The 27353-nt window shown below is 42.1% G+C and overlaps 4 protein-coding genes across 4 annotated transcripts in view; 1 reads left to right on the plus strand and 3 right to left on the minus strand.

Annotated features, from left to right (window-relative positions):
• The window catches only part of LOC115759127 (neurotrimin), a 60913-nt gene that overhangs the window by 30485 nt on the left and 3075 nt on the right, over nucleotides 1–27353 (minus strand). The gene's annotated exons all lie outside the window — the stretch shown is intronic.
• LOC115759128 lies at nucleotides 688–2205 on the minus strand. Its single transcript, XM_030699972.1, has one exon. The coding sequence runs from the start codon at nucleotides 2198–2200 to the stop codon at nucleotides 983–985; it is 1218 nt and encodes a 405-aa protein (XP_030555832.1). The 5' UTR covers nucleotides 2201–2205; the 3' UTR covers nucleotides 688–982.
• On the plus strand, nucleotides 7037–12086 carry LOC115759124 (CD109 antigen-like). The gene is made up of 7 exons (XM_030699967.1): nucleotides 7037–8416; nucleotides 8718–9006; nucleotides 9066–9345; nucleotides 9398–9569; nucleotides 9683–9867; nucleotides 9937–11537; nucleotides 11805–12086. The coding sequence occupies exons 1-7, from the start codon at nucleotides 7551–7553 to the stop codon at nucleotides 12069–12071; spliced, it is 3660 nt and encodes a 1219-aa protein (XP_030555827.1). The 5' UTR covers nucleotides 7037–7550; the 3' UTR covers nucleotides 12072–12086.
• LOC115759214 (DNA replication ATP-dependent helicase/nuclease DNA2) lies at nucleotides 21484–25007 on the minus strand. Its single transcript, XM_030700106.1, has 3 exons — nucleotides 24394–25007; nucleotides 23284–24339; nucleotides 21484–23223 (listed from the first exon to the last, which is right to left on the minus strand). The coding sequence occupies exons 1-3, from the start codon at nucleotides 24964–24966 to the stop codon at nucleotides 21484–21486; spliced, it is 3369 nt and encodes a 1122-aa protein (XP_030555966.1). The 5' UTR covers nucleotides 24967–25007.

Raw genomic sequence — 27353 nt, forward strand, 5'->3', positions numbered from 1 at the left:
GCACAAAATGACAGCTAAACATATTTTGTAAGCATTATGGTTGCGTTTTGGGATCGCTTGGCGTTAGTTTCTGGTGCGCTCTGCTGATGGGTTGACCGCCGCTGCTGCAACTCATTTAAGTTCTAATCACCTGCAACGACGGCAATTAATTAGCTGGCTCGGGCTAGCAAAACGGCAGCAACAGTCATTAGTTTGGCAGCCTGGCCCCGAGCAGTCAGGACCACTAGCCCGTTGGCAGCATCAGATAAACAACCACATCAGCATCAGCATAATGCGGCAAAGGACAACCAGGCCGTGCAGATAGATAGAGAGAGAGAGAGAGAGAGTGGGACAGTGGGAGAGAGTTGGAGTACCTGGAGCGCTATTAAGGCAACATCCGATGCAGCATCCCGGCACCCTGACGGATATTACAAAGTACCAGCAACAACAGCAACAACATTGCAAAATAAAATATAATTAAGCTGTGGGACATTTTTTTGACATCGCTCAAGTGCAACGCTTCTCATGCTTGACTCTAGCCCATTTTTTTTTTGACATAGCTAAAGCATTGCATTGCTTCTGACTTTGGCTCGAGCTCGGTTTATACGGGCTTAATGCTGATTCAAGAAATATATTATACTCAGAATTCTAACAATTGTGAACTTAAATTCATTTATAAATATATCATATATATATGGAGATAATATAGAATTGATTCATTTATTGCGAATATTAGAATCGGCTATAGGCATGTTTTTATTTGATTTCGCACGCATATCAACTCAAGAATTTGAATCGGTTTTCGGGGTAAGATTTTACAGATTATTGTGTTTACTTATATAGATGAGTCTCCGTAACACTGTAAATCAGACAACTGAAAAGCGACGGGTTCTTATACAATGTTGTTTGATAACATCAAAAAGTTTTGGTAGATAGCTAACGATAATATATTTTATTCCTTGTAATAATATTGGTGTATATTTATTTTATAATTTCTTGATCCTTAAAGCAATTCCTTGCACTTGGCCTTAATCATATTGAACGTTACGCTGCCCACATTCTGCGCCGCATTGTTGACCATCTCGAATATGTGATGATTTTGCTGTCCCTGCTCCACAGTGCGCTCATGGAGCCGTCTTAACGCCGCCGTGTATGCCTCATACTTGGCAGAGCTCTCTGTATCCAGCTTGAAGGTTTCATAGTGCTGCTGTATGTCATAGAGTTGCCTGCTCGTGTCGTCGTACAGCAAACTGGGCGTTTGTGGCAGCAGCTGCGACCAATGCTCGTGCACCTGCTCCAGGAATTCAAAGTTGCTGAACAGAAATATGACAAATAGATCCAAGCCCTTGGCCTTTAGCTGCTCCAGTAGCTGTTCGGTTAGGTGCTGCTCGGAGCTAAGGGTCTGGCCCGGCTGCTCGTAATCCAAGTTAATATGACGCTCCAGGAAGGCATAGACACTCTGCCGTTTGTCGAAGAAGTCCGGTATGGCCAACATTTTGTCCAGCTGCTGAAGCGATCGCTCCAGCTGCGTAATATTTTCAGCCAGATCTGCGTGCTCAGCATCGAGAATATCTTGCAGAAGACCGCGTAGTATAAACACATAGTTGTCTATGATCTCGGCGCCCGACAGCTTCACACGCTCGTACAGCTGTTGCCCAAAATGTGTTAGATCCAGGCTGGTTGTATTTGTTGTGCTGTGCGTGACGTTCAGCTGTTCCAGGGCTGCGCCCAAGGTGTGCTCATTGATCAGCCGCTCCCGACGCTGACCAACGACGGGACGCTCGAACTGCTGACAGAGATGATGCACGCGCAGTTGCCGTATCTCCTGGGCGCTGGCATCTCTTGTAGCACGCAACTGCCTCTTGAGGCGGCTCAGGAACACGAGATTGCGTAGTACGCAGGTGTGCTCCAAGTCAAGCTGGGAATGCTCCTCTGCGTCCAATAGCTGCTTGATGAGCAGCACCTTGGACTGCAGCTTGTGAGAGGCGCGAGCGGCGGCCAGCTGTTCACTGTAGTTTCCATAGTTTCCATTGCGGTCCAATTGTTGCAGATAATCATTTAGGCTTAGCTCGGCGCGCTGCTCCGCTTGGTCGGCCAAGGCGCGCAAAAAGTCCAGCTGATAGTCTTTCGCATTTAGCGGAGATAGTGTGGTTTCCCCAGCCGAAGCCTCAGCCACCAGCCACAGCAATAGACAGCAGTAGAGCAGCGACAAATTGAACATCTTCTCGTGAACACTTTAGTTTGCCAACTAACCGAAAAGGCAGCTGCTGCGGCTCATCGTGGGTCAGTTTCATTGCAGTCGCAATGTAAACAAAGTTGTTATAGTTGCCCGATTAGCAGGCGGCGGTGTCGGCGGCGTTATTGTTGGAGCTCAGTGCTTGGGTCAGTCGGTTCGGCGATAACGCCAGCGGCAGCAGCTTCTGCTGAATGTACCTTATCACTAAGGCGGCAACAGCGACTGCGAGTGCACTGAGCGAAATGCTGTGGCTGGCCATGCCGCAGCCGCAGTTAACTTTGGCACGCGACTAAACCACAACCAGAAGCAAATTTAAGTAAAGCCTCACAATATTTTTAACTAGGCAATTGTGCACATCAAAAGTGCTCGAACCAAAAGTTTCTATAGACGTGTAAAACTTGAATACTCTATCTCAACAAGACAAGCACTTTAGCAAATGGCATGACTTGAAGGCTAGCATATGAAGAACATAATTTAGACATTTCAATCTACACAATTTTAATCAACTGATCAGTTCTAAAGATTTAAGAATTATTATTTAACTTAAACACAAACTAAAGCATTTAATGGTGATTCGAAAGGGGGACCAAAAACTTAGACAGTTTTAAGTTTCCGCATTTAAATCAATACTCAAGATTTAAGTAAAATATTTAAACAAAAGGTGATTCTGTAATAATATAAAATTAATTAAATTCAATGCAAATTAAAGCATTTAATGGTAATTCGAAAAGGAGGCTAAAAACTTAAACAGCTTTAAGTTTCAACAACAGTTGCAAGCTGCAGTCGAAATCATCAGGACTTAGTAAGGACTCGAATGTTAACTGCTGTAAATAGCTAAAACCAACGACCCACTAGACGTTGGTTTACCCATTTACCTTTGCTCTGCCCCCCACTCAGCTAGCATGTGTGTGTATGTGTGTGTGTGTGTGTGTGGCTCGCTACGTGAGTGCACGTTCTAGACGGCAATTGTTGACCAAGCACAGTTGCTCTGTGGGTCCTGACTGTGTGTGGGGCCCACTCGCAAGTTAAATAAAAGTTGCAGACGCTTTTCATTCATTGACAAAACTTCAACGGCATCCTAATTGTGCCATGGCGTGACTCGGTTTGTACCTGGTTGAACCTGGACTCGTTCTAGTCAAGTGCTGTGAGCCAGTTTTTACCGCAGCCTGATTGAAATTTGTCAGGTTGATTGAACTCCTTTGGGCAGGCTAGCTGATGAAAGGCTTTTTCGAATACCTTTACTGGCTTTAAATCATTGAAAATGCCAAACAAGTTTAGTTGCAGTTATCTATCTTCTTATTTTACCTATTTTCATTTGGTTCTTTCGTTTATTGCAAGTTGGCAATGTGCCCATCTTGTTCATTAGCTTTAAATATTTGATCAAAGCGACTAATGGCTAAGTACACACACACACACACACACACACACACAGTCAGAAAAGTTCGCCTCTGTCTTTAGCCAGTTGTTGGCCCGATTCGCGTCCTGCTGCCGCAAGCAACTTCATGATTGCCAACACCTATTAAGACAGCAGCCCACAGTAGCCCACAGTAGCCAACTGTGGGCCACAGTGGCCACAGCTCCGGCTGGCCTGGCAGCCGCAACAAACAAAGCTTACGGGCGTTGTGGAAAGTGTAAAAAGTGAGAAACGGCCAGCAAAACAACAAATAAAAGCTACAAAAAGTCACAACGTACAAGTTTTTAGCAAAAGAAATTTTCCAACAATTGCACAATTGGCATGCGCTACGCATGCGGATGAATGGGCTGCCGGGGATTTAAAGACCGAGTTTGGTCGACAACAAAGGCAAACCGTTCAACTCTAGTTCTATGTCCGGGCCGAAACTAAAAGAAAGGGCAAATGCTGTTCAAAATGTGAACAGCGTCTGATGGACAATTCGTAAATTGTTTAATAGGCTTCCTTTAAAATAAAAAAAAAGTATTTTATTGACAATTTAGATTGCATTTAATTAATTATAAATGATTACCGCAAATGTCCTATAACTTTTATCAAATCTAATTTAAGAACTTGATAATAAATTTTGGAACAATCTAAATATCAATTCACATCAGACTTTAAGCTCAGTTGCAGTAATAAGTTAGTATCAAAAGAATACGAAGCGAGTCTAAGCTATAAGGATTGATTAGCCCCAATAGATAATCAAATAATGTGCATTACGAGTGCCGTTTCCCACTTTGTAGAGGATATTTTCAACTTTAGTTAGCCTGATTTTGCACACTCGTATTATTCTGAGAGTTTCACTTTGTGAGTAGCAAAACTTTGCCATTTTTTTTTTTTCATCAGCAGCGAGCGAAGCCCGACATTTTTTACAAAACCGAAACAAAACTTTGTATCTCTATGGCTGGCAATCATGAAGCAAAAGGGGTGCGACGTCGCCAACTCTGGGCCATCCATAAAGCTCCAGACGAGCAGGAGACATCCTGGTTGGCTGGCGTGAAAAGCGCTAAAAGCGTTTAAATGAATTTAAAAGAGCAAAACTTTTGTTTTTTCAACGAAGGGAAGAAAAAAAAATAAAAGGAAAGGAAAACATTGTTGAACTCTTTGCTGAAACATTTCAGTTTTTATGCGTTTCACATTGTTTTCCCACGCTGTGATTTTGTTTAAAGTTATAAAGTTGGTCGCTGGATGGGATTGAGTGGCCTCTGTGTGTGGTTAGGGTAATTTCCATGCAAATGATAAGCTGACTCTCCGGTTACAGACGGAAGCCAATGCCAACTTAATTGATATGCTTTGAAAGAACAACACAAACCAGCGACAGTTACTGAAAATTTCAGCTAAGCAAACTGTGCACCGTCCGCGTCTCTATACCGCCCCTCTTTAAGGATGTCACAGTCTATTGCTCGGGCCCAGACACCAAGCTGTAACCCAATTCGCAAGTCGTACAAATTGAGATGTATGGGCCATATAAATGCAACTGAAAATCGCAAGAGTCAAAAACAAAAGACCAAAAATCAGTTCAACGCCGAAGACGCACACACTTTAAACTAGACCCTTATTAAGACAGATAAAGATATTTGAAGCTAAGATGTTTCTATTCACTACATTGCTTGCATATAATATTATTATCGTAACTTAACTAACAAGAACTACGTCTCAATTATGTGCATTCAAATAAAATAACATGGCTTACAAATAGCAAGTAAAAGTTGTGTAAACTAATATTGGCTAGAGTATAGAAAGTTTGTCTTGCTCTTGGCTCGCGTTCGGTGCGCTGTGTCGTTGTCTCTAGTTGGCGGATTAAGCGATGAGTTGAGAAGCGGCGAATAAACATACAAAAAACTAGACATATATTCTACAAGTTTACTTTTCGTTTGCTGCTGCTGCTTCGGCTGTTCGCCTTGTGCTGATGAAAAGTGCACTTTAAATTGTATGCGCCATAAAGTATGCTACAAAAATACATCGGGCTGTTTATGGCCGTCCATGTTTCTGCTTGGACTCGGCCTCGAATGTGGGTCAGGGTTGCCTGCTTATGCATTTAGCAACATATCTCGTCCACTGAGGTAACTCACCGGCTTTGCCACTGGTTTCTGGTCTTCGGCCAAGTCCAAGCGGCTGCCAAGCTTTTCGGCTGTTGTCAGCATAGCACCCAAAAATACCAATTCACAATCACACACGAGAAGAGCAGCACTTGCAGGAAAACAGGGGGGAATGGAGGAGTAGAGGCGGTGGGCAATGGGGCCTAGTAGAGAGGTAGGGCACAAGTTCAATCAAGCAAATGTAATGCTTGCCTCGGCTGCCAATTGCAGGCGAAAGCGCAAAATACAAAGATTGAAACTAGCATTGACAGTTTGACTGAATGAGTGAGTGACATGGCAACAGTGTGTGCGTGTTTGTGTTTCTCTTCTTGTTGTTGTTTTTGCTACTGTCCAGGCAATTGTAAATGCAGGTGGACCGATTGAACAGTTACAGAAGTGCTATACCCCAATAACATGTGACTATATGAAGAAAAAGTTATCTGAGTTAATGATGATTAAGTTCAATTTAAAAACCAACATCTTGGCAATTTTTTAAATATAATTAAAATCTCTTTTGATAGTTCTAACAATCGAACAATTGTACGAAAGTGTTTTTAAATCAAGAGAATCATAATATTTGCTGCAGATTCTTTAATATTTTAATACGATATGCAAAAACAGCCCTCGCAAATATTTACACACTCGCACACACAGTAACAAACATCCGTGTGTGTGTATGTGCACTTTAATGTAAGCAAAGCAAGTCAGGAATAGCAGCCACTCGAGCGGAAATGCGCATAACTGCATCACAGCCAGGACACACACACACACACACACATAGATACATAGACGCACACACACGCACTCTGTGGCACACATTGAGCTCATCTCAGGACTTAAGTAACCGCTCTGCCAGTGGCAATGGCAATGGCAATGGAAGCGTCTCCTGCTTCTATCAAGCCCTAAGTGCTGCTTTATTAACCAGGAGACAACAACGACAACGACAACAACAATGACAACGACTAACCATCGACTACTTTGATGTGGACGATGGCTGCAAACAACAAAACAAGCAAGCAAAATAAAACACAGCCAAACAACAGGTCCAGAAGCTGAAGTCGCTTAGTAAAGTTGAGATTGTCCAAGAACCATGAAGGCGGCCCAATTATGCACTTTATCTGGTGCATCCAATTGAATTACAACCAGATCCAAATTACATTAGCCGGCTAATGGGCAATTTAATGGCTGTACATGAAGCGAAACACATGTCAAAGCAATATAATTATAAGAACTCATATGCCAGCAGCAGCGATCAGTTTTGTCTGAGCCATGAACGATTGCTTAGTTAATAAATTGCTGCTGCTGTTTCTGCTACGTTTGGGGGTGGGATCATCGCAGGGACTAGCTAGTCCTACAGGGTAAGTCCAAAAACAATATTACTATCTGTTCTTAAATAACTACGGGAGTCTGATCCTAAGATTAGCTTGCTTTTCGTAAAAATGTTCGCAGCTCGAATTATACCTGTTCTATCATATTCAACAACATGTTAAAAAGTGAAAAGCATGCCAAATTTGATTCAATGTTAGTCACAATTTGGAATGCAAATGTCTGCGACAGAAAGAGAAAACAAATTATTGCAAATCTCCTCACGTGCATAACGAATTTCAATAACAAATATATTTCTTAGACTAACAATATAGAAACTAATGTATTTTACCATCGTTGTGGCGATAGTAACTATATTTTGTTGGCACCTGCGAACATCTATTCGGGCCGTCCATATGGAGTTGTGGTGAGCACGTTCAATTACAGATTGCGTAGCATTTATGAGGTTGTCATATCCGGCCCCAGCATCAATGTGAGCATGCAATTGCTTACAACTGGTAACTTTCCGTCCAGCAAGTATACATTTGATATTCCCGAATTGGAGGAAGGTCTTTATTGGCTGAAGATAAAGTCTCTCCGAGGATTAGAGGTTGATAACTCGACGCAATTGACATGGCGTAACTTTAAAGACTTTATTAAAATACAAACGCCCAAGCTGCTTTACCGACCGGGAGAATTGCTGCAGTTTCGTGTCTTCTTCCACAATGAGACAATGAAGCCAGTGAAGCCACGGTCCAAGGCGGCGGTATGGATTGAGGACGCCAAGGGGATTCATGTTAAAGTGTACAACAGTTTGACGGTCGTAAAAGGCGTATTTCAATCGGAGCTACGTCTGAGCCTACAACCAAATCTCGGCGGCTGGCGCATCTGCGCTCAGAATGGAGTTCGTTCCAATGAGGAATGCGCTTATATACAGGTTTCTAATTATGAATTACCGTATTTTGAATTAAATGTGACTGCGCCAGCCGACGTTAACATAACAGACCAAAAGTTCGACGTAGTTGTATGGGCAACACATATTTCTGCTGGTCCCATCGAGGGCAACCTAACGCTTCAAATTGAAAGCTACACTGAAGGCGAGGTCGAGCACATTCCGCAATTCGTTACGCTAGAAAGTGAACTTCAAAACGGCAAGGCTACGATCGATGTGAAACTAGCGCAGTTCCAAATAAAGAAACTTGTTTATATACCTCTTCTACTCAGACTAACCGCAAATGTTTCTGAGAAATATACCCATAAGAAAGTTATTTCCACCACGTGGGTAACCGTGTGGGATCCAAAATCAAAAGCAATACCGCCCATTAAACTTGTGCCCGGAAGCCGTGCCAAAAAACGTGTAAATTTGTAAGTACAAACAAAATTATAATTAAGAGTGCTCTAGTCGAAAGGGTTCGACTAGGCGCTAGCTTGTATCCGCTTGCGAGCAGTCATAATAAACATCCCAAATTATTTTTTTTATAAACACACAAACAAAATCTCAACCATAGCCATTGTACGAAATATGCAAAAGGAAGGCTAACCCCCTACAAAAACATCATCAGAACAATTTAAATGCATTTTTAATACCAACAGGCTATTAATAGAAATTTATTTGGTTTTCATTTCTCGTGTATTTTTTTTACAACTGGAAAATCTCAACATTTAGAATACAAATAGAGAAATTTGGTACACCATTAAAAACTCCGGAGAAGGTCATGTTTAAGCTCAACCTTACGCTCACAAATGCCGTTTGTGTAGTCATATTTAACGGTATTATATTGGGATCGGAAGTAGTCTATCCGGATCAATCGACTAACGAATTTGAGATCTTGATACAATTGACTACGAAAATGTGGCCGCTTGTGCATGTTGTTCTGTACAGCATGGGATCTGATTCAAATGTTTTAGTGATGGCTCGGACAACTATTACACCGACTCGACCTGACCACGAACATGTGAGTACAGCAAAAAAAAAAAAAAAAAGAAGAGAGTTGGTCATTTCTGTGTTTTATAGGTTGTCATCGAAGCACCTACTGAAGTCTCGGCTGGCGATGAGATAACCTTGCGTATAAAGTCAGCACCCGATTCCTATGTGGGACTTGCTGCTGTGGATATACGCGTTCTTTACCTCGGAGGGAACTTTTTTAATGATATCTCCCACAACTATTTTGATACTATTAAATCCTTTATACAAACGTCGGCATCTGATATGATACACACCGAAAATCATGCGGTCCAGAAGTCGGGCTTAATTTTTTTGACCAATGCAGCCAGCATTTTAGACTTGACGAAAGGTAAATTTATTGATTTTTTTTTATTCACAATACCAATATATATTTTTTTTAGATCCTAAGATTTCGCGACAAAATCCAAGGGAACGCTTTTCTCGTGACAAAGTAACTATGCGGAACGAACTGTACGACTTCGATGATAGACAAATGGAAGATAATGCGTGCTGCGAAGTACCAATTGTCAGAGAAGAATATAACGATGTGTGGATATTCAACAGCACACAGAGGTAAAAGTAAAATGTGGGATGATTATTACAACAAATCTTAGGACATCCTGACGGATCTAGAAACAATTCAATATTTTCGCTAATGAATTATGATATTCATTTTATTATTTTAGTACAATAGGTGACTGGACAACTTGGAAGGTGCGTGTTCCCGATGGCATTACTAATTGGAGGCTGAGCGCCTTTTGTGTAGACTCTAATGTAGGACTAACAATGCCAATGTCCGAACCTTATATAAATATAAAGAGCAAAAAGCTCCTGTTCATGTCTTTAAGTGTGCCCTATAGCATACAAATTGGTGAGTAGCATTTAAATACAGCAATTCATTCAACTTTTATAATATTCTTTTATTTCTGTTTTTGATCAGACGAAGTCCTGCAATTAGTTGTGTACTGCTATAATAATTATGAGGAGAAACTTAAAGTAAGCTTTGAAATTATGCAAGATGATAAGCACTATCAGGTGCTTGATAACGATGGAAAACCCCTGACTGAAGGGGCAAAGCAGAGAGTGACTATATCGAGTAATATGACTGGAGAAGTAAAGTTCAATCTACGCGCCCGTCAGCCCGGCACAATAAATGTGACTATTACAAGCATGTCTGACATTGGAACGGATAGCATAGTTCGTAAGATCAAAGTACGACAGGATCCTCAACTGTTATCAGCACAGGTAATGACCTATCATAAACTGTCATTGCGTGAACCAAAAGCGGAAGGCACACTGGAATTTTCGCACCAACCAACTGCCGAAGGCATCAAGTGTTTTGTGAGTAGTCAATCGATTGCTGTAATGCCGCAAACCGTGAACCTCTTCGATCCGACGGATAATGGCGAACAATTGATCAGCAAACTGATGTCTATCTATTATTTGTGGAAATATTTTTTTGACGATAAAACGCTGTCTCAAAGCTATAGACAGTTTTTGGAGGATCTGCTGACGGATGGTTTTCAGTCGTTGATGCGTCTACGCAGACGTGATGGAGGATATCGCTACATTTTTGGAATCCAACCTGATTGCAGTTCAACCTGGTTAACTGCATTTGCCGTGCAATTGTTTTATTTGCTACAGAGTTCCCCAATTTCGTTTGAAACTCGTCTGTTAATGCAATCTGAGAAATTTCTGCTTCGCCGTAAAGGCGACGCGGGACAATTCGAGGAGCTCTGCATAACGCCAGGCCGGCGAAATATCCAACCATTAGAGCTGAACATTGAGATACTTAAGGTTTTGCGATTTTCGAATAGTTTGTTAAATTTCCAAAATGCCTTAGACTGGGTTAATGCGCAAATGGAAGCCGAACCAGACTACTATATGCAGGCCAAGCGCGGACTTAACATAACCGAATGGATACAACCGAAAATTGCGACAAATGCCAGCTGGATAGAAGACCGCCGTGAACTAGAAACAGCTGGCCGCATATTATTAGCTAACTTGCGTCGTAATCGTGTAGAACAACAGTCAGATATCTTCAGCTGGCTGTTGGGTCAACTCTTCCGTAAGGCCAAATACGAAAACTGCTATGAGTGCTCTGTGGCTCAGCAGGCCCTCTACGATTATATTCAGACACAGCCAATAGAAATACCAAAATTAAGCGTGCTGATTTGGGAAGACCCAAATAAAAAACTGAAGATCAATATCAATGACCAAAATCAATGGCAGGAGAATCTAATGCCGCTCAAGACACAAAGCAATAACATTAGCTTTAGAGCACAAGGCACAGGACAATTATTTTTACGCTGCGCTTATGACTATAAGCTGGACAATCGGGATGTGCAGAACCCAAAAGCTTTGCGTTATTATCTATCTGTGCGTGTTAGTAGAGAAGATAAGATCAAAGTTCGATTTTGTGTGCAACGCTTCAATCGGGAGCGTCAAGACTTCGTGGGCAGTAATTTGGAGTTGCAGCTACCCTCAGGCTATGTGATGGACCAAGAGTATTTAGCTCGAAATATGTCGTCCAACGATTTTGTAAGTACTTTAAATATGTTTAACTTAAAATTAGCATAACCTTAAGTTGACAAATATAAGAAGATTATCCAAACTAAGATCGATTATGGTGCATATTCAATTCATATTTTGTAAAATTCCGTAAACGCATTTCCTGTGCACTTTTAAGAGTGCCCCATTAATATTCATGGGTTACAGGGTGAAGAAACTGCCAAGTTTTTATAAGAAAACCATATCTATATACTCATAAATAATTAAGTCAATAATAAACGTTTAATCATTTTATAGCAATTCATCGTATTGGATGAGTATACTAAACTCTTTGTGATTCTGAAGAAACTCGCAGTTGGAAAGTTAATTTGCTTTTCAGTGTTTACTAGCCTTTACCACAAGATAGAAAATCTGCAAAGCGGAAGGCTGACTGCGTACGATATCAATTTGTGGGAAAAGCGTGAAGTGCTCGCCTACGAATTATCTCGTACTGGTTTATTTTCCAATAGCGCTAATAATCATAACAACAGTAATATTAATAAACGAGTGAAGATTTTAAATTAATTAGGTTGCCTTCTCATTAGCAATGTTACCGAGTTAGCTGACAAAACTTTGGCCCACACAGGTGCCTGAAGCAGGAGCTGGAGTTGTTTGCGAGCCGCCCACTCCGGCGGCTGCGAATCTTCTCAGGAAAACCGAAAACGCACGTTGCGGCAGCTGCTTGTAAAGTTCAAAAGCTGTGATGGGGTTGAGAGCGTTCCCGGATTCCTGATTTAATGACTGACGCGTGGCATTCGCGTATTTGTTTACGCCCCGAAGCGAAAGCTAAACCAAAGCCACGATTTCTGTCTCATATTTTGGCGTCGTGTGCGTGGTACTTAAATATAATGGAGTCTGGAACAGGAAACGGACCTCTGCTCTGCACACATGTAAGTTCAACAGACTCCTTACTTAAACATTATTGCATATTAATGAACAGGCAAATGGGAGTGGGAGATGTTTGTGGAAAGGGGTGTTTGCATGCCTCAATAAATATAAAAAAAATATTAAAAAGAAATTAAAAGTGTTGCCTGCTTTAAATTATGCAAAATAAAACATTGAGAACAATTAAAAGCTAAATAAAATGTGAGGACATCGAGTCAAACACAAAGAAACCGGGGTAAAGCTTGAGTTTATGATGAGTGTCAAATAAAGCAGGAGGCATGAAATTCCAAAATAAAAGATGCAATTTAAAACTTGACGAGCTCCAAGCCAAAAAGAAAATGTCAAATGCATTGCTAGAATAAAATCAGATGAATTAAATTCAATAGATTATGAAACACGTAAACTGATTGAACTAGAACGAATCTGATGAATATATTTCTAAGGCAATCTGAACATTTATAAAAGGAGTTTTGCCTTAAAGCTTTAAATTGCTAAATATATGAAAAATCATAACTGAGGTTAAAGGTATACAGTATATTGAAGCTTTATTTCGGATATAAAACATTGTATCTCAAGAAAATGTAACTACAATTAAGGCCAGCATTATTAACAAACTGCACCCTTCAATCTTTTGAATATCTTAAATTGACGAGTGTTGTGGAAAGTTGTGCTTGACCACAAAATAAACAAAATATTTGATGAAACAAATTTGCACAAATATAAGCAGAAAATACACATAAATTGCCTACAGGTAAGCGAAAAGTGCTGTCTAAGCTGAATTTCAAATATGTGACAGCATTTGCAGCAAAATATTCTGGAAAATTGACCTGCCAACAGCTAAGGGAACAATGAATGCTGAGACGAGCAGCCAAAGCTTAGATATATCGCACTTCGATATGCCAAGCTTATGATAATGCCAAAAATGTCCAAGTGCTAATATAAAGCCAAACTCTCAGCCTCCGGGGCAGGGCAACAAAAGGCAAGGCCTTTGCCAATAATGCGGCTGCTGCCGTTGAGTCTTTTGCTTTTTTGATTGTCCAGCAACATATTCAATTTCTTTAAAAATACAAAATGAAAAATTGTGCAAAAATATACATAACGTATGCAAAAATAACAAAAGCCAAAATATACAGCAAAGCCAACGGCATGAACATGTTTATGAGTATTTTTCTATGTCTATTCTGAGTGGAGCTGAGTGACGAGATGGGTTCGAGGCGATGATGTATGAAATAGACTCATTTATGGATAGGAAAGGGAAACGAAAAAAAAAAAAATACAAAATAAATAAAAGCAAATTCAACATGTGGCAAAGTAGACATTGTTCAACAGTCAACTATTTAAAATCAAAATAAGTTATATTAATATGTTTTAATAAAAGCCAAAGCCAAAATAACCTTAAGGTTATGAATAAATATGTTTTATCTGCAAAATTTCAAATTCCTGCTGAATCTGTTTTGTACAGTTTTGCGAAATCAATTTTTATCGACTGCCTGGAAAAGGGGCAAGATATAAAATATCGAAAACTAATTTGTACTGCGCTGGCAATAGGAGGAACTTCGTTCAAGTCTCAAGCTCTTAGCTCTGAAATACTTGCTTTCATACTTACGGATAGATAGACAGACGGACAGACAGACAGACATGGCTATATCGACTCGGCTAATACAGAATATACATATATAATTTATGTGGTCCGAGCTTTTTTGCTCCTACTGTGTTACACTTGCACCAATAAATTTTTACAAAGCTTTATATTGGTCGGGGTATAAAAATCAAGTTAAGTTTCTTTTCAAAATATAGCGTCATGAATTATTTTGAAAGCATGACTGTCGTAAGTATTTTACGACCTGTTTAGAAACATTTGAAACAGACCTCGCTCATCACATCATCACTCATGCTGCATGCCCATGCTTTACGGCTTTATGCATAAGTAATATCATGTTAGTGTCAATAGTTGTCAACGAAACGTTGTTGACAGACCCCATCTGCTAAGCTGATGCCGCCTCTTCACAGAAAGTACGACCCACTGACTGATTGTATATGTGTTTTTTTTTTTATTTTATTATTATTCTTTTCTTTTTTTTTCTGGGTTATACATTTGTTTCGTGGCACTTCGTTATCGCCATATACGGCGCCCATCTATGCTTCGCCGTCGCGCACGTCTTGCCCCTCAGGGCTAACACATGGTACACATTGTATTATTTTAGATTGGCATTACTTTTGGGGCCATTGGAGATGCCTGTGCTAAATACAACGAAGCTCGTTAGTTTTGCTCTCGGCGTTTGGATTCAGTTTGCCTCCATTTCATTTCTTCTTTTTCTTTTTTTTTTCTGCGCTGCGTTGCCAACTTCCGGAGGGGCGCCTCACGTTGCCCATGGCGTGTCCTTCAGCCAACGCCTTGCTAGTTACCATTACGTATACGCATGGCCATGTTGATGTGTGTCTGTGTGTTTGTGCGAATGCTTGTGAGTTAGTTGGAGGGCCGCATATGTTACTTTATTGGCATTCAATTTGAGTTATCGCTATTTTTTCCTGTTCATATGCGTTTTTTTGCCAGTGAAAATGAATTTTTCTACTTTTCACATTGTCCATTGTTGTTGCTTTTGCTGCTGCTGTGGTAGTTGAAGCTTGAATGCAACCAAGACTCTGAGATTTCAACGCTAGTTTACTTTTGTATCTGGGCACGTTTTTGTGCGCTGGACAGCAGACACAGCACGCGGCACAAACATAACATACTACACACTATTCGTATAATCACATTTTATTTGAACTTTTCTCTTCGGTTTATTTGATTTTATTTTTATGCCATTCGCAGTTTGGTTTGCCTTCGAGTTTATTTGGCAGACATTTTTTGTTTGTTATTGTTGTGTGCCAGGCTAACAGTTTTTTTTATTTATTTATTTATTTATTTTTTTCATCTTAGCAAACGTAAAGTTCAAAGTTTATTTATATTGATTGGCCTTTCAGGTCATTTGGGTATAGTGTTTGTCTCTGTAACTCTGCTAAAAGTCTCTGCAACTGTTTTTGGATTGATGCATATACGAAATCAAAGCATTGCCACTTGCCCGATTTAATTGAAAATTACTGAGCATCAACCTCAATTTGGTATTTTGAGTTCAGGCAGGAAAATGACTGAGACAAGCAATTAAAGCTGTCGGTAACTATGGCTACCTCATTCAAAGTAGTTTATTGATATTAATTCTTAGTTTGAGCCACAGTTGAAAGAATAAATTGTGTTTCGTATACGGGTAGCGTTGGTTTGCATCTTTTTTACTTGTTCCAAGAGATGTAAATATTTCATAAAAATATATATTTTATGCAGAGCTTTTTTCTTAATTAATAAGTTACTTGCTTTCGTTGTTCTTGACACGTTCGTCCCCCAAACTCAGTGATTGCTGCTCATTTGGCTATGTTTGGTAGTTTCTAAACTTTTTGCGAAGCTCCCAGAGCACAAGCTGGCTGACACACAGACAAGTGGCCTCTGTGGAGCGTCAATCGTAACGCCCATGAACGCCGCATTTAATTAAATTAACAACACAAATTGTCAAAAGCAGGCGTTGCAAATGTTGCACGAACCTCAGGTATACAAGCCACAGCAACAACAACAACAACAACAAAAAGGTAAAAATATAAAATAAACAACAGGAACAACAACGCGAACAACCTTATTAAAAACGTGTCAAAAACATTTTCATAAATATACCAAATGAACTTTTGCGGCTTGTCAAAGTGCCAGTTCCAAGTGTCAAAGTATTTGCGAAAGGCTACGAAATCAATAAGCTAAGAAGTTTGTTTCTTGTGTTTGGGCAAAGGATGGGCAAATGTCGATTGGGGTTGCGGGTTTATGTCAATATTATATTGGCGTGCAACAAGTTTATAAATAAATATATAGTATAAAAGTACGCTGCCAATAAAAGTGTTAACACGGCAAATGAAAATATATTGAACATGAACTAGCTTACAAAAATTTGAATATTGTGCGGCTGTGAAACGCATTTAAGCTCCATTCGAACTATGACATATTTAAAGCAAGAACTTATCCAATTGTTAATCAAAATTTATATGATAGCATTTAGGGAAACTTTTTTGGGAGAATGTCAGTCACCCTCATAAAACCCAAGTTTGTCGCAATTACGATAAGACGTGCTGCTTTTTTTTTTTTCTATTCTTTACTGGCGGGTCGATCATACCAGAGAAATAGGAATAACACACGATATCAATAAGCAAGGCAAATAAAATCAATTGTTATGATGCCATAACATATCACGCCCCATCTTCAGGAAGGAAATTCACCACGTTGCAATGTGTGGCAAAGTTTTTCGTTTGCGTTGGCGAAAACATAGGACCCCTGAGTGCGGGTGTGTGTTGGGTCTGCGGGGCATGGCATTTTTATTTTTCTTCTTTGTGTGCGACTTGGGATAAACAAAGCCATAATTCAAGCAACGTTTACTCGCTCACAGCCTCGACTTGCATAAACAAATTGTGCTCAACTGCTGTAGTCGCTTACGGGCATCGGGGTATGGGTTATGGCCATCTTTCCTGTCTGGGCATCTGAGAATCTGCGGGAGCATGCTCGTCAAGCTCAGCGTAAACATGATAGATTTATAGTTGGCTCTGTTTCTGTGGTCGCCGGCGACAACATTGCACTGACTGCGCAACGTGTAGCATACTTAATGGCGCTCGTCGGGTTGCCGCCAATGTTGCTGATGCCTTCGCCTCTGCCCCCGCCTCTGCTAGTGCCTCTGCCACTACTTCTGCTTAGCTTATCATAGCTCGTAAACACATGGAGTACCCACATAGACAAAGTGCCCACAGAATCGCTGCTGCAATCTCAGCTGTAACCTCGAGTTTTGGTTTCTCGGCACTTGACTTTGTTTTCGTCAATAAATTTTGGGCACTTTTATTTTTTGTTGCTGCCCTGCCCTTTTACGCCTTCTCAGCTGCCATTTGGCAGCCCGGAAAAAACCACATGCTGGGCGCCTGTTGTAATACCACAGTTTTTCCGCAATTTTTTTTGCACTCTTTTTGCGGCGCCCAAAAGTAGGCAAACGTTGCGCAAATTTGCGTTTAAATGGCGTGTTAACATTTAAATGTTATTTTTACGCCTCATAAAATGGCTCCATAAAAACAAGGCAAAAGTATTAAAAAAATAAATAAAAGTTTTTGAACTGCCTTGATATTTACAAGTTAAAGAAAAAGCGAGACAGTAATTCGCAGCGCTTTTGTGACTCATTTATTTACTTCGATCATAAGATTTGAAAGACGAGTCCAGAGAAGACTTAAAGAACAAAAGAAATCAATTGTGATTTTTTAATCGAAAAACAATTCTAACAGAAAACAATACGAACAAGTAAGAAGCTCTTGTCGGGAGTACCCGACTAGGAAATCCCGTGAACCCTGAACCTCATCGATTTTGATTTTTATCGATTACTTACAAACGGGACAGGCTATCGATTATCGGAAACAAACTCGTACTACGCGGGTACTTGGAGGACCTAGCATCTAGCTCTTATAGGTTCTGAGATTCTGGCGTTCATACATACGGACGGACGAACGGACGGACGGACAGACGGACATAGCTAGATCGACTAAACTATTGATGCTGATCAAGAATATATATTCTTTATGGGGTCGGAGATGCTTCCTTATGCTGCATAGAATTGCACAAATGCATACCCCTTTTCCTTTACATTTTTTATGAGTTCAATGTATAAAAGCAGCCAAAAAGCTAATCTGACAGATGGAATGAAGTTTAGACCCAATAATTTAATTGTATTATAACTATCAATTGTAGCTAGAGCTGTGCCTTGAATATACTTGTTCATAGTAATTGATAAATTTGCATAAACACAATCCTTCGACGCGCTCAAATCAGTCAAAAATCTAAATCTGATCACGCACAGTTCCATTTCTTGACGTTTCCGTTTGTGTACGTCCAAAAGTATGTACTGTGTCCGTTTCGTGTATTTGTCCAGAAGTGCGCTTTGTTTTATTGCTTATGCAAATTGCCTGACTAATTTTGTACGGACTCACAGAACAAATCCTTTTGCTTCAGTCGCTTAGTGAACCTTTTCCAGCGCCAGCAGGTTTATCTAGTTCGCTTTTCCTTTTGATTTAACAAAAAGACACACACATACACACACAAACAGCAGAAAAGTTGTTCTTTCTTTTACATAAGAAAAAAAAAAGAAACTTTATTTTTGCTTAATGCGCTTGAATGAGCTGTGGGTTGCGTTTGTTGTTTTTGGCTTTCTTTCTTTATTGTTTCAACATTTTTCTTTGTTTTTCAGAGATTTCTTTACTAAGCATTTGGCAGGTTATTTTGTTTCTGATATCCTCTTAGCCAAAATGCCTTGAGCTTAACTTTGTACATACTTGTTTGCCACAAGTCTGTGCTTTCTTTCGCCTCGGGTTGCAAAATGGCTATGAGGCTAGAATGTTGTATAAAATTAAAGTAGTTTCATTTGAATAATGTTTCAGACGTGTCTTGAATAACGATTTGAATATCTATTGCGCAATTTGCCTGTTAATTAATGTGGAACTACAAAATAAAACACAAAAATATACAATAGGGAGGTAGGCAACTGCTTTGTTTCATATATCAAATCGAAGGGAAAACGAATTTGAGGAACACACATACACGTTTTAAATATGCTTGCATTTTAAAGCGCCAAAAAGTATGCTGTGCGCCAAGTGCAATGCGGGTGCCTCCTTCTAGTTTTGGTGCCATGGAGCAGAGGCCACGCCTCGCTGCCGCCGAAAGGACTCGACTTGACGCCAAGGTCCTTTATCAAAGCGAAAGTTGTTGCACAGTTGCATGGCCAACAGACATATACGCATAGACACTTACACACCCACACTCCCACACACAGCACTCACACACACACACACCCATAGATATTCTAGCACTCGCTCGCTTGCAGGTCAATTATCGCGCTTTGCATCCCACGAACAGCTCACCTACCCACCCACCCCAATCCCCTCCACCAGCTGGTTGTTGTTGTGGCTTGTTGCCGCTGGCGTCTGTGGGTATCTGGTAAAAACCGAAAGCCAAACAAATTTGTAGCTTCAAGTTGGGCCATTGAGTTGGCGTCGTGTCTGTTGCTCTGTTTGTCTGTCTATTTGTCTATTTGTCTATCTTGAGGTTTTGTATGACCTGCGGTTAGCTATTGCAATGAGAACTTTTTCTCTGACGCTAATTAGGCATTACGTATACGCCATGGTTAAGCATTTTGAAGTGCACTAAATTGCGCTAATCATAAAACATGCACAACCTCCCTTCTCCCCCTAAAACCTTTTTCCTTTTAGTTGGTGGCCTTTGTGCCCCTCCAAGTATTCAACGGTTTGTTCCAAGTGTTGCTGTCATGTAAATTATGCCACCAACAGCAGCAACAACAACCACTACTACAACAATCACCCAAGAATTGTGGCAATGTGCACTCAGCGTCATTTAGTGCCACACCCACACACACACGCACACGCACACCTACACCAAAGTGACGCGCACATTGTGCGCCATTGTGCGCACTGACGGCGCGTGCAGCGAAGTGAATGCATGAGTGCAAGAAAGGGTATGTGCTTGGCAGTGAATTCAAGTGGGTGTGATTAGAGTGCGTTTGTTTGGGTGGTTGTGAGTATGCACACTCACACACACACACATGCATAAATGTATGTGAGTGCATGTGTGCCAACAATGCTAGACTCTCACTTAAGTGGTTCACCATGTTAGTTGGAAGTTGCAGCAATAGTTGTCTATAAATTGGTTTGTTTACTAGAAATGAACAAGCACTCCACAAAATTTACTTCTTTTTGATTCGAGTGCATAACAAACACAAACCAAATGCTTAAAGCATGTGCGCGCGCTTAAAGATTCCATCATATGCCCATATTTTTTACCCTGCGCTAATTGAAACAATAATTAATGCTCATCGAATTGGAGTTTAAATCGTTAAAAGACAAAGAGCGGACATTACACATGGTGTACGAATGTTTGTGTCTAATACTGGATGCACGAAATTACCTGATGTGCTTATAAAAGGTGCGAGCAGTGTTCACGTTGGGAGAGTGAGAGTTACTTTAGTTACGTGTGAATGTATTAGTGTGAGTGCTAGCTTAGCGTAGACTCGAGCCTAGTGGGACGATTTAGTCTGTGCGCGTCTGCTGTGCTGATCGGTCGCAACCTCCGCGGGCGTGTAATTGAAAAGTATAAAATTGAACAAGGTGAGAGACAGAGTGCGAGATAGTGAGAGAGAGAGCATTAGGAAGCTATGCGTAAGCAACATTGGCTGCAGCTGGTGTAAAGTATATAAAATTAACTGAAATAAAGACACTTTTGGATAGTAAGATAACAGTTTTTAACAAAAGCAAAGCCAAATGTAGGTTACAGTGTTAATAAGATTTTGCTTATAGGGAAGGAATATAGTGAAACTCCTACATGCCGAGTTCGGCAAAGCTATTTTTATGAACCAAAAGATTGTTGTTGATACAAGAACTTAATTTGCATACTAACATCCCCAAAGCAGCTTCATGATATAGGGGTTCGATATTAAAAAGATTTTGTTTATATGTGGAGAGCATAGTTAAAAAAATAAATGCCGAGTTTTGGTACAGATATTTGATAAACAATAAAGTTCTTCAGACAAGAACCAAACATACGAGATCTAATGTTTACTCAAATCTAAGGCGCTTAGTTAATTAGATAAATGCCGAATTCCGTCAAGATATCTTATAAACAAAAGGTTGTTTATACACGATCCGACTATGACAGCTTTATGATATAATGATGCGATGTTGATACGATTTTGCTTATGTACAAATCGGTCATCTATGTGATTCTCAACATCTTAACTCAATTTTAAAATTCTTGATGGTGCTAAGAATCAGATCTTCGTAATACATACAGAAGTATTTTAATTAATTCAGACAAGTACAGAATATATCCCAACCGAGTCCTTTTGAATAAGGGCTTTTGTTGCACTGGTAACATTTACGATGAATTGATTACAACATTAAAATTTCTAACCCATGAATAATTCAAATAAATAAATACTTTCACTTACGTGCCAACTTTGGGCTTTTCCAACTCGTGGAGCAGCTTCTGCCAGCTGAATCCCATGCGGCCATCGGTCAAGTGCAGACGACAGCGTTCGGGAATGTGATTGAAAAGGGACTTAAAAGGCGTATAGCGTTCCAAGCAATTGACATCCCCGAGCAAAATTAATTTGTGTTTGGCACGCGTTATAGCAACGGTCAAACGACGCTGATCCTCTAGGATTTCAGCCTCACGTGACCGTTCCATAGACAGTTCGGCAGCTGTGCCGCCTGTTTTTGTACAACTATAAATAATGAGGTTTTTATCGCGGCCCTGATACTGATCCACCGTATTGAACTCGACACCGGTCATGTGCTCGCCCAACTTGCGCAGAAGCTCGACCTGAGCGCGATACGGCGCAATGACGCCAATGCGTGATTCATCGTAATCCGCTTTCAGCAGCTGACGCAGCAAATGCAACACAATGGCCGCCTCGCAATAGTTGCTATACTTGGGCGCACGCCGAGAGCGACCAGGCTGCGTTTCGGATGGTTGCGTTTTTTGCTCCTCGGCTTCTCCATAGTGCTGCTCGATGGTAGCAGAGGTAGTGCCCAGCTGTGTGGAGCATTCTGCATAATCCTGACAGCGTTGTGCGCAATCGGATGTGTCCAACAGAAACACTGACTGTTCCAAGTGGGTTTGCAGCGTACGATGTACCCAAAGGCAGGCTTCCGTTGGTGGCTCCAGCTGCAGCTTAGCGTTTTCGACACTGTCATTGGCACACTGCAGCGCCTGGCCATAGGTCAACTGATTGGCCAGGCGTGTAATGGTACGATTCATACGATACTGCAGTGTCAGCACCGCCGTGGCTGCCTCACAATCCAGACGCTGGAATAGCGTCTCATCAGCGCCGCGCAAACGCGCCTCACGGTTCCGCACTATGGGTGGCAGCTGTTCCGGGTCACCAACAAGTATGAAACGGCTGCAGTGGCTCAACGCACGCAGAACCGTGGGCTGCAGCACCTGTGTGGCCTCATCCACAATGCAATAGTCAAACTGGCGCTGCTGGAACAGTGCGTGGCCGGCGCCAAGGCAAGTGACGCCCACAATGCTTGGTTTCTGCAGGGTTTCCGTCAACTGTTCAACAGCTTCGCAAGCCGCCGTCAAATGTGCCTCGCTGATGTCGTGCAATTGCGAATGAACTCTAGCGCTATTGCCCAGTCGCAACAGAGGCAGATTATATGGCAGGAGACGCAGCAGCAGATTGTCTACGGCAGAGTGCGTTTGGGCTGCGATTAACACACTGCGCTCCATCAAATGAAGCAGACGGACAATGGCCACCAGTGTCTCGGTTTTGCCCGTACCAGGCAGGCCCTTGATCAACAAATGTGTATTGGTGGTAAGGGCACGCAGGGCGGCCGTCTGCTGCACCTTGTTCAATGGACGCAGTATGGGCCCGCCTTTGCTGCCAATGACGCGAGGCAGCATCTTGTGCTGCTTTGGCGGCGTTTGGGCCACCACAATGGAGCGGAGCTGAGCGGCACGTTCGCTGGGCGCTAGGAGCTGCGCCAGATTGGTGTAATTGAAGCTGGCAAAGCTCTGAGATTCGTGCTTGTCTACAATGAAGCTCTCTAGCGCATAACGCTTGCCAAGATCACGCTCCAATTGTACACATAAGCTGCGCGTCTCCAGTGCCGTTATGTATCCGGCGGCGATAGCCAGGCGCGAGCTGCTACTGACGATAACATACTCGCCCAGCTCAAACTGGAAAATGAAATTTACAGGATAAAATTATGATTTAATTTTACTCAGTTCTAAACTTACGCCGCAGAGGGTTAAATTGAGTTCCTTATCCGCCTGCGCTGACAGCACTAGCTTCTGTTCATAGCGTCCATCCACTAGGTGTATCTGATGATCCTTGGGCAGCTGCAGGTGCTGGATTGCGCGTCCCTGCTGCTGCCGTTTGGCAGGTGTTTCAGTCCAAAGGGTACGAAGCTGATGCGATTGACGTGCTTGATGCTCCTCTAGAGCCAACAGGCCACACCAATGCAGCACATACTCATAGTCCGATTGGCCAAGGTGCTCTAGGACTTGAGGCATTAGGCGCCGCAGCGGATGCGATTCGCTCAACTGCAGCTGAGCATCCGTGCTGGCAAAGGTGCAGCATATCGTTGCATAGGCGCAGTTGCCGCAGGCACTGTGATGTGAAATGGGCTCGGGCAGCTCAAAAGGCTGCAACAGCTTACCAGGCTGTTCGCTCAACGATATGGATTGCTTTGCCGCTGGCAGCTGGGCTTCACGTGTTAGATAATGCGCCAGATCGTTTCGCAGCAGCACGAGATCACGTTGCTCGTTGCGACCTTCGGGCACCTCACGCACTATGCCCTCGCGCAGATACAGCAGCAAGCCGCTGCGCGTCTCCTGGCCTAGAGCCGAATGCATCAGCTGATAGAGCAGCAGCTGGCCTTTGTGTTCCATAGAAAAACTAGCGCGTCCAGTTTTCAGCTCTAATGGAATCGGCAGCTTCTTGTTGCGCACGCGCACCGACACATCGACCTTGCCTTTAAGCCCCAACTGCGGCACCCACAGATTTTCCTCAATATCGTGTATTTCCTCAATCCGGCCCATATACATTTCCGGCGGCTGCACTGACGGCGTTTTGCCCTCCACATACTGCTCAACGAAGGCGACAATTGGTTCCACAAATTTATACAGTTGCAGCTCGATCTCGGCACGACTTAGTTGGCCGGCGTAGAGCAGCTGGGCGAGTGAAGCGCTGTGCAGCATTTCCTGCAGTGCATCCGTTACTTGTGTCTTGGCCCGCAGCCGTTTTGACAATACCGTCTGCAGCAACTCGTGCACCAGAGTGCCAATGATCATCTAGAAGTGCTTTTGACATTAAATAATCCGACTGCTCAAAGGTGTGGAACTTACCACGGCGTTGGCTGCATCGACTCCACGAAAACGATCCTGCAGCACCGCTTTGCGACGGCAGAAAAGCGAGCCCGTCACAGAAGTGCTCGATATTAGCAGATCCGGGTGTATCACACAGAAGCCGTGCTCCTTGTTAACCACATAGGCACCCAACGCGGGCTGCCAATGCGCCTTGAGTGACAGCAAATCTCCTGGCTGCACAGGCGTCTGGTTCCAAGGAGCCTGCAGATGGCAAACAGCGGTTGCTCCGTTCGCAGTCTCATCCCCTTCGCTGCGCAAGTGCAATAAAAGATCATGCGTTTTGGGCATACGCTCCACATCGCGCACCACACAGCGCTGCCAGCAGCTCAGGTCAATCTTCTTTGCGGTTATTGCAGCATCTAGTGCACTCACATCGAAATCGTTGTCGTCGTCCAGCAAAAAGTCATAGTTCTCCTGCTCAGTTGGCAACGCCGGCTGGACGACGCTCAGAACATTCTGGTTTTTGAAGCGCTTGCAGGATCCCGGCACGTTTTCAACCTTGCTGGGTGAAAGCACTCGCTTGGTTGCCTGCATAGTTGTTTTTGTTTCCATATTGTTTTTATTTTAATTTTCGCACATAATAAACTTCCCGCACATTCTTAACTAACCGCGCCAAAATTTGCAAGGCAATTACACACGCGCGGGCTATTTACAAACATATGTTCAATCAAGTTGAACCGAATCATAATTAGTTCGCTCAATAGAACGAACCTAACGAATAATTATCGGTTATCGGTTCATTTGTTCGTTCCATTCGCGCGCTTCAGTTTGAATTTTTTGTTGCTCTGTTCTTTTGAGCACGATCATCGGTTTGTTTGTTTCGATTATTATTCGCCCTAGTAGTTATAGTGCGATCACTAATTCGCTTGAGCGGGCCTTTTTGAATTAGGTAAATTTATTTCATGAATTTTTTAATTTCCAAATTAAAAAAATATTTATTAGAATTATAAACGAGAAAGCTTAATAATTTGATATTTATTTATATATAAATTAAAATGTATTATTTTATTTTATTATTAAACTGCATTTTATAATGTTGGCAATTAAAAGACGTTTATATGAGATAATTACAAACGTGTATTTTAATGGTATTACATTTAATGTATTAAATATATTTAAGCGTCGCTTTTTAGACATAATAACTGCATAGGGAAATGTACATAGTCTTAATTAAAGAGCCCAGCCAACTGAGGCGGTAATAATCTCGTACTATTCACACTATTCAGCATATAACCCTAATGACCGACACACACAATATTCTCTCATTAAACTAGAGACTAATTGGCCAGCAGGATAACAGGATAACACGCCCAAGAGATAAAATGTACCACAAAACGAGCATCTTGCCATTGTCCCAGACGGAGATTTGTCTGTGTTGCCGCAAGTGGGGCGCAAAAATTCGAAATCCTTAACTGCTTGTGGCTGTCAACTAAATTTCATATGCAAATCCTTGGCTCTGACTATCGCTACCTGATAATCTACTTGATTTATGCGGCTGCACACTGGCCGACACTCGGAGACAGCCCATGGGCCTCTGCCACATGCGCAACGCTAATAATGCCCAACGCCTGTGGCATGCCGGGCACATCATTAATCTCGGTCCATGCGGGACATGTCCAACAAGCCCGACGCTGCCCAGATGGCACTTGGCTGTCCATTGGCGACTGCGTCTGCGACTGCGGCTGCCACGTGGCTGACCTTCAGCATAATAATTCAATGTTAGTGCTGGCCGACCGGGATTGTGGCCCAGCCAAAAGACACGTGCTAATTGCTAATCAGAGCAGATAAGGCAACGCCCTCCCAGCCATTAAACGATGATGTGTAGCGGAAGGCATTTTATTTTTATGGCCAGTCAGGCACTTGAGCAGCAGGAGGGGCACTTCTTTAAAGTGCCCTACCATTTGGATGCATTGCTTATCGCGTTCAGCTGTCGCTGTTGAGTGTTTTCATAATGGAAAGCACAGATTTCGCTGCCACCCCCATTTTGCCGGCTGCTGACAAATGATCTTTGCTTATGGAAATAACTCACATTGTCTGTGTGTGTGTGCGTGTGTGCGTGAGTGTCAGAATGCAGCTCCCTCCACCCGAACACTGTATGCTCTTGTTATAGTTATAACCACTTGACTTTTTCGAGGGCACTTCTTGCTCTGGGCTCTTTTCCAGTTTCATTTCTTTTCACATGTCAACAAAGCCATCAACACATTTCACACGCGCTTCTTTGTTTGAATGTCACATTACATAATGACACTTAACACATGGGCGGAAAATGGGGTGTGTGTGTGTGCGGGCTGGCCACGCCCAAACGCCTTTTTATGGCTTTCTAACAAAGGAAAACATTTGAGAGTCAGCCTTGTCGTTGTCGCTGTTGTCGCCACTTAAATGCCAAATTAAGTGTAATTTTTATTGTGTTTACAGCGCCACAGCAACAACAACTACAACAACGACTTTAACAGTTGACAAATTTGATTTTTTCCTGACTGACTTTCCTGCTTCCTGTTCCCGCTGCTCGCTGGCAACATCCTCTTGGCTGTCATTACTGTTTGTTGTCGTTGCTTTGTAATTGTTTATATAATTGTTATGCACATGTGTGCGAAAGAAGGAGAAGAAGACAGCAGCGCGAGACCGGCTGCCAAGGCTAACTCGTTTGGCTGCCACTTAATGGCTGCTAGTTATGAAGGATACACTCTAAATGGGGGCTGACGCGAGCGTCAAACATTTGGCGAGATTGAATCAAAACGTTTTCATGGGCTCTCCCCAAGTTGGGCAAATGCCCCCCCTCCCCCTTTCCCATCTCAGTCGCATGGCTAATTGGCTTGACGAACAAGTATTTATGGCAAATCTTGTTAGCCCAATTGAAAGTAGGTAAAAAGTTTTTAACATATTTTCAACAAATCATGAAGCAATCGCTCACTGACAAACAACGCTGATGATGAACTTTT

Source organism: Drosophila novamexicana, unplaced genomic scaffold, assembly GCF_003285875.2.
Source record: "Drosophila novamexicana strain 15010-1031.04,08,12 unplaced genomic scaffold, DnovRS2.1 tig00000193-arrow-pilon, whole genome shotgun sequence".
NCBI classification, from domain to species: Eukaryota; Metazoa; Arthropoda; class Insecta; order Diptera; family Drosophilidae; genus Drosophila; species Drosophila novamexicana.